The sequence below is a fragment of the Hordeum vulgare genome, chromosome 2H (genome assembly GCF_904849725.1).
Source record: "Hordeum vulgare subsp. vulgare chromosome 2H, MorexV3_pseudomolecules_assembly, whole genome shotgun sequence".
Lineage (NCBI taxonomy): Eukaryota > Viridiplantae > Streptophyta > Magnoliopsida > Poales > Poaceae > Hordeum > Hordeum vulgare.
The window spans coordinates 532,577,623-532,585,043 of NC_058519.1; the positions used below are offsets into that span (position 1 = coordinate 532,577,623).

Below are 7,421 nucleotides of genomic sequence, written 5' to 3' on the forward strand. Positions count from 1 at the left end.
GGGGATGTTTCTTTCCAGGTACTTTTTGATGTATGGATTAAAACAATTCCTCTTAATCCCATGTAAAAGAAATAGGAGGGACTTTTAGGGACTAAAATGAGGTATTTGGGACTAAAGAAAAAAGTCCCTATGAGAGTGACTTTTTGGGACTTTTTGACACTTTTTTCAACAGTGCCCCTACTTTTAGCATGTCATTTAGGCCCTGTTTGGAACCACCCAGATTATATAATCTGGTTTTTATAATCTATTATGTTTTCAAATAGGATACTTTATATTGTAGATTTTAAAAACTAGATGATCAGATTATTAAAAACTCATAAGCTACTCCACCCCAGCTAAAATCAGATTATGGATTACTAATGACCTATTACCCTTGTAAACATAGAGATAATTACCTACTGCCACCGCCATCGTCCTATTTTTATAAACAGGACAGACATGTCATTGTACAATGTAAAACCTGAATTACAGTTTATATAATCTGGCCTCCAAACATGCCTACCTGGATTATTTTTATAAACCAGATTATATAATCTATCTTCATCATTCAGATTATTATAATCTATTGTGGTTCCAAACAGGGCCTTAATAACTTCTACTCCCTCCATTCCTAAATATAAGACCTTTTAGATATTACACTATATACTACATACGGATGTATGTAGTCATATTTTAGAGTGTAGATTCACTCATTTTACTCCGTATGTAGTCTATAGTCAACACTTTAAAATGTCTTATATTTCGGAACGGAGGGAGTAGTACATTACTAGGGGTAACATGATCTTTTTGCATGTCATTTAATGACCTCTAGTCCATGTTTAGAGGGTGTTTGGATACGTTTTGAAGTAGAGAGTGTTTGCATGTCATTTGATGACCTTTAGTCCATGTTTAAAAGTTCTCATGACTAAAAGTAGTGAGACTAAAACTTGCTAGCCTCACCCATGCTTGGATCCAAGTACTAAAAAGACTAAAATCAAGTTAATGAACATTTATTATCCTCCAAACCCTCCAATCCAGAACTTGCATGAGGAGTTAAATGAGGAGAGAGAGGACTAATGCACATTTTAGTAGGGGTACCCCTGACTAAAAGATTTTAGCCTCAAGACTAGTTTTAGCCTCTCTTTAGTCAGGGGTGCTTGGAACTTTAGCCTCTTAAAAAGACTAGTTTTAATCAGACTAGTTTTAGTCTCTTGGATCCAATCATCCTCTTAGTCTTTAAAAAAAAACGGGTAAAGACTAGAGACTTTTAGTTGGGACAAAAAAAAAAAGTCCTAGGACTTTTTAAAGAAAGGGCTTAATTGGTTCCATTGCGCTCACACTGCACTAAGTATCACTAGTATTCTACTACTACTCGTAATATCCATGGCTGATGGATGTGATGCAACTCCCAAAACATTTCACTCACTTTAGGGTTACAAAGCAGTGGCCTGACCCCAAGTGCCAACCCCCGGTTGACCACTGCGACGTGAACACACGCATCGAGTGGATCATCCAGTAGCTCCTAGCTAGCTGGGGCAGAAATGTGGAGAACTGGTTTTATTTTTTATTTTTTGGAAAGTAGAACTACTTGATCGCACTAAGCTCTGTTCACCTCCCTTTTTCTTCTGTCGAGGAACACTTTCACTTTCACAAGCTCTTGCCGCATTAGACTGTGCCAAGTTCGCCTGTCGCAGTGTCCCCTACGTTGACGCCTTTGACAAACAGCCGCACGCTTCCAAAGCTTGTCCTGCTCCATTGCGTGCCACCACCTTAATCTGCCTCCCAATAGTTTGCTCGCCTCCTATCCTATATACACACACCAAGGCCCTGTTGCTACAACAACCACCAGCTCAACTGCTTCAACGACACCAACTGCAAGGAACGACAGCAGAGTCATCCGAGCGACCATGATCAAGCTGAGGTGCCCTAACCCAAAGAGGCTCTTCAGGAGGAGCTCCTCCAAGATCAGCAGCTCTGGTAGCAGCACCAGCCGCAGCAGTGACGACGGCAGCGATGCCTCCGGTGGCATCCGTGGGGGCGGCGGCAGCGGGGAGATCGAGTGGGAGGTGCGGCCGGGGGGCATGCTGGTGCAGAGGAGGGATGGGAGGGGGGACGTCGAGGTCATCACCGTCAGGGTGGCCACCGGTTACTCCTGGCACGAGGTCTCCATTGGAGCCACCTGCACTTTTGGTGAGTAATACCCTCGACTCTCGTCTTGCAAAGCTAAATAACAAAAGTTGATTACATTTTTCAGAGGGTAGTACTATGTCTATATGGACATGACTAGCTAGTGTGTGATTGGTAGAAATGAACGTGTTCTTCGAAAGTGGTTCATCTGGTCATGATTCCTTTTGATTGGAGCTTCTCTCATGTGCTAAGCAGTAAGCCCATCATTTCGTGCCAAAGTTGAATGAATAATTGAATGTTCCCAAGCTCTTTAAGCACGACAAAGGCTTGAGGACTGATCGTGGGAGTGGCATCCATGCACACACTGGCACTCCTTTACATAATTCATTCAGTTGCGAGGCATCATAAACTGCAAAAAATTCAGACAAGTTCAGTAATGCTAGTTCAGTTGTTTCACTGCGCAACCGGTTTGTAAGTATGGTATACTAAATACTGAAATTAGTTAAGTACCAATGTACCATCTCTGCAAGAACAACTCGACAGTTTAAGCATTTTCAAAAGAAGTCTGCACGTCCCTGTTCACACAGCCTGTAGCTTTCAATTGTACTTCTTTTTCTCCAAGTTGAGTGGTTGACCCGTGCGAGCTCCTGAACCTTCTCATGGTGATGTGGAGATATGCACATCCATTAGCATGGTCTCCTCCTGACTTAAGTTATAAAACAACTGACAATAACCAGTGCTGTGCCAGCCTCTTCTTCCTAACAGCTCCACGAGTACACTAGAGTGCTAACTCATTGCGTTGTTCCTGTAATTTTTTCTTAAAAAAGATGCACGAACATGTCTGAACAACGGCGTGCAATGTGGCAGGCTTCCTGCCCTGCCAGCGCCCACACGATGGTTCAGACTAGGAACCTCAGTGGAACTTTCCTACATCTTGTTTGCTAGTAGTACAAAGAATTGTGTTCTCTTATCATTGAAATTATTAAGTTAAGTATACTTGTGTGGATCAAGGTTTAACATGTGTCTTGCAAAATTAATTTGTGCAGGTGAGCTGAAGGTGGTAGTGTCCATGGTGACGGGGCTGGAGCCGAGGGAGCAGAGGCTGCTGTTCAAGGGCAAGGAGAGGGAGGACGGCGACCACCTCCACATGGTTGGGGTGAGGGACAAGGACAAGGTGCTGCTCCTCGAGGACCCTGCCCTCAAGGACATCAAGCTCCGGGCCGCGCTCGCGGCCCAGGCCTTGCAGAGCCCGTATCAGACTTTTATCAAGGTGTAGGCCACGGCCCGCCTCACCCACCTCGCTAACAGTTAGGGTAAATCAACCGCATCTTAAGTCAGTTAGGTCTCAGAAAAGTTACTAACGTAACTGAACCTGAGGCGCGGTGTGGTTCGCTGCTGTTGATCATCAGCACTTGAGTTTGAGAGTTTGAGTACTAGCAGTTTTTAATTAATTAGGTTAATTGCATGGTTGTGCAATTTGTAGCTAGTTGCAAGTTTTAAGTTCTTTCTTCTAGACTAGATGATGGAAGGGCCAGTTGCAAGTCTAATGTGGCCGTCATGCATGTTGGCAAGTTAGAATGGAGATTGCCCTGTTCCATAGTGTGGGCTAAATGGAGTAGTTTGCTACATGCAACTCTGTTGTGGATGACATGTATCAAATGTATGATGAGACTGCATTTCTGTGGTCCTTCTCCGTTGAGATATTTGTTCTGGAGGAGCCCGCCTTTCCTTATACTAACAACTAGTCTAAGCTTATCTTGCGAATAACAAGAAAAATAGTTATGATGACACTTCAGGGTGCAGAAAAATGGTTCTGAATTTATGCCGTGTAGAAATTGCAGAGGTGCAAGCTTTATATCAGCCTGAATTGGTAGGACTAGGAACAGGTGCTGCTAGTCTGCTACTGTGCTGCTGATATAATGATGCTAAAGACTAAAGTAGACGGCGCACTGATAGTTCCAGCTCTTGGTGTCACATTAATCATCTGTGATGGAAGATGACTAGATATGAGCCTGAGTTGGTTTGTGAGTTGTACCCCATTTTCCAGACATGATCAACCCGGATAGGGGGCATGTGTGAACCTCTGTCCGAGCTTTGTGCAGTCAGCAGCATCAGAAAACTGGCGATCTCCCAAAGCCTGAAAGACATGGGGGGTATAGTTTGAATGAGCCAAGCCATCTGAATTGAATTCCACGACAATTAGCAGCTTAAACACAGACAAGAAGTCACTGAACTTAATTCTCAGCCCGTCAGAAAGTCCATGAAAGAAAAAGGACTCCGTCCCAGTTTCAGAATTCAGATGGGCTCCTCCGTGCAGAAAGGCAAAGTTGGAGCATTGCTGGAAGGAAATGGATGCCACCTATCTGTCCGTCAACAGACAGACTCTAGAGGATTTGGCTACCTGCCGACCTATATAAAGTTGAGTTTCGCTGCCAACTTTGAAGAAGGATTTGCGTCCAACTCCAATAGTCTCGAGCTCATCACTAGCATCATTCTGTCCGGACGGACCTATCACCTGTGCCTGGCTACTTGCTCCCACTCCCACTCCCACGTCGGAAAGAGCGGCGGTGCCATCATCCCACCCGCGAGAGAAAACGACAGGAGAAACGCAACACCATCTCCGCCGTCGTCGTCTCATCTGGGAGAGAGGAGAGGTGGGACGCTGACGCCGCACGGGAGCTGTATCCATCTGGTTGGCTCTGCATTGTGGTGCCATGCCCTTCTTTTACTTTCAGAGACGCGTGCGGCCTGCCTTCGATTGGCTTGGCTTGGACACGGTGCTCTTTTGCTTTCACGCCAAGCTCCCTTTTTGCGGCGAGGCGTCGCCGTCGCCGTCGCGTCGGCACGCCGTGAAACCAACCGTGGCCGGCGCGCGCGGGGTGGAGCGTAGGTAACGTACGTCGGAGCGGCTGGGAAAAAACGTTGTGAGATCTACCATTTCGAGTTCGTCTTTTCACCCGCGGCCGGTAGCCAGCCTCACCCTCACCTCACCAGTCACAACTCACAACCAACAAGGTACGGCAACGTAGATCACCATGGTTTCGCCTCGAATCGAGCGTTGCGTGCGGTCTTCTGCCAGTGAACTGAACAAGATTATTTCGAGGCGATCGATCGTCAGCGCGAGCGGTCAAATCGTGAATGACCCCGACGAGTAGCACCTCTCCTATTATATATATCTTCTCAAGCATGGCCGCACGCATCTTTATAGTACGTGCGTGATATCTTTGTGGTGAGGCCAGGGTTTCGTGCAGGGAAGAAACAGCTGATTGTAAGGCGGTCGATGATGCTGCGAAATCTGGTGGAAAAGCCATCTTTGATGCTTTGATTCGATTCTTCCAAGTTCACCAGCATTAAACGCTTTTGAAACCGTGATATGGAGTTATGGACGCAGCAAAGCTAACACGGGTCAGACAGACACGGTGTGCAACCGGTGCACCAACGAAGAAGAAAAGTTGGGGAGAGCCAAAAAAGTCGACAGCTCGTTTTCGATAGCAAAATGCAGTGAAATAATGCGTTCCATGATGCATGCATGGACGGATGGAGCTCCCGCGTAGGCGTACGCCTCCCTTTTGCCGATTCTAGAGCTTTCTACAGACAACACCTGGTGCGCAAGTGTCCCAGTCCAATGAATAGAATCCTGCTGATATGCCCTGGTGTACCGTTTTAAATTTTTGTTTCTGAAAGAGGAGTAGTTGGCAGTTTTATTCGGTTTCTGTCCCTTGTTGGCAGTTACTACAGTACTTGGGAAACATCGAAATCCGTCTACGTAGCAGCTTGATGCTCAGGTACGACACCGGCCATGGAAGGCATCGCATTTTCCCGACGGTGCACTCTCGGATATATTAGCACATTTTCGATTTATCTAATTCACGGGTAAAACATAAACATGTAAGCATGTCCAATACGTAGAACAAGCAAGTAGGGGATGAACAAATCATATCCTTCAATTAATCAAGCAAATGCAGCGGCGGCAGCAGCATCTTTGACGTCGTCTGTTGTCTTTCTTTGGCAGCTTCATCGTTGTTCGTCATGGAGCCAATGGAGGGGAAATAGTCGAAGCAAAGGAGAACGAAGATGGGCCTGAGCTTAGGCCCATGACCGAGTCCGTGAACATCCCACGGTCCAACGTCTCAGACAATGCATATGTATGAACTCGGTTTGGTTCATTTCCGCAACCCGATAAAAATAAACACGTGGGTGTGAGCTCGGTTCGGCCGATTCCCACGCGACACATGTGACGTGGTGTACGACGGAGGAGGAGCACACGTATACAACTCCTCTTCCCAAGCTTTCAAAGGCACGTGATAGAGCAGTCCTTATAAAAAGTCTCAACACTCCTAAACTAGAAGCATGATACTTAACTTGCCACCACTTGCGATGCACCTAGATGAACATTAATCAAGAATAATTCAACATCAACTACCCGTGATCTATTTTTATATATGGCAACCGTACCATGACTTGTTTTCTGAATACACAAGATTACACAATTGCAAGATGGGAGTCGCACAAGCCACGCACACAAACTGTCGTGGTTATGTGCACATGAGCAGAACAAGAAAAATGGATGCTGGCCCAATAGTTACAAGGTCTATATCCCGAGTAACAGTAGGTAGATCCCCTTGGTTCCAACTCTAGCCCAAAGTGTAGCCTTCTCCTAGATAGTACAAACAAGGTACACAACAGAGGGCGCCAATCCATCGAAGACGCATCAATTCTGATGCTTCCAAAGCCACCAAGGAGTTAATAGAAGAAGCCAGGAGAGTCCCTAGCGTGGAGCAGGGGCATGGTCGCAAGAGACTGCTCGCCAGTCCAAGAAGGAAAACTCCGAACGGGGAGGGTTCATTGAAGTACCACACAATGAAAGGATCAGATACTTTTTTGGTTTTGACCTAAAAGCCTAACAAAACCCCGATCTGACCTAACTTTTTTTTTCAATCTAACCTCTTTACGTGACACCAATATCCCTGTCGTCTGGGTTGCACGGGAGACACCAGGGACCATGACGCCTGCCGTTTGATACAGTGCCGCTCGATCACCCGCTTCATTGACCGGCTGACGTGGCAAAGGGCCAGGCGTGAGGGACCGCGGCGTCTGGTCACCAGACCCACACGCCACGCACCATGGCGTCTGGTCCGGGTAACTTCCGCAGCCTGCGAGCCCTTTCCCACCCGGCCATCTTCTTCCTCCTCCTCCACCAGAACGCATCTGCCCCTCTCTCACCCCCCTCTTCCCCCTCACACCCCCTTGATCTACTCGCTCCTCCACCAAAATTCATCGATCCGATCCCCCCAAGCTTCCTTGAGGTAATCTCC

The 7,421-nt window shown here is 46.6% G+C and overlaps 1 protein-coding gene across 1 annotated transcript; it reads left to right on the forward strand.

Moving 5' to 3' along the window:
- The first annotated feature begins 1,592 nt into the window (after positions 1 to 1,592).
- On the forward strand, positions 1,593 to 3,820 carry LOC123430445 (BAG family molecular chaperone regulator 1-like). Its single transcript, XM_045114317.1, has 2 exons — positions 1,593 to 2,169; positions 3,153 to 3,820. Exons 1-2 carry the CDS (start codon positions 1,887 to 1,889, stop codon positions 3,380 to 3,382), a joined length of 513 nt encoding a protein of 170 aa, XP_044970252.1. The 5' UTR covers positions 1,593 to 1,886; the 3' UTR covers positions 3,383 to 3,820.
- Positions 3,821 to 7,421: the final 3,601 nt, after the last annotated feature.

What these genes read in the sequence shown, in the direction of transcription:
- LOC123430445 (XM_045114317.1), top strand. Translation starts at nt 1,887, where the DNA reads ATGATCAAGCTGAGGTGCCCTAACCCAAAGAGGCTCTTCAGGAGGAGC. An exon ending in TGGAGCCACCTGCACTTTTG is followed by an intron (nt 2,170 to 3,152) that starts GTGAGTAATACC and finishes TAATTTGTGCAG; the next exon opens with GTGAGCTGAAGGTGGTAGTG.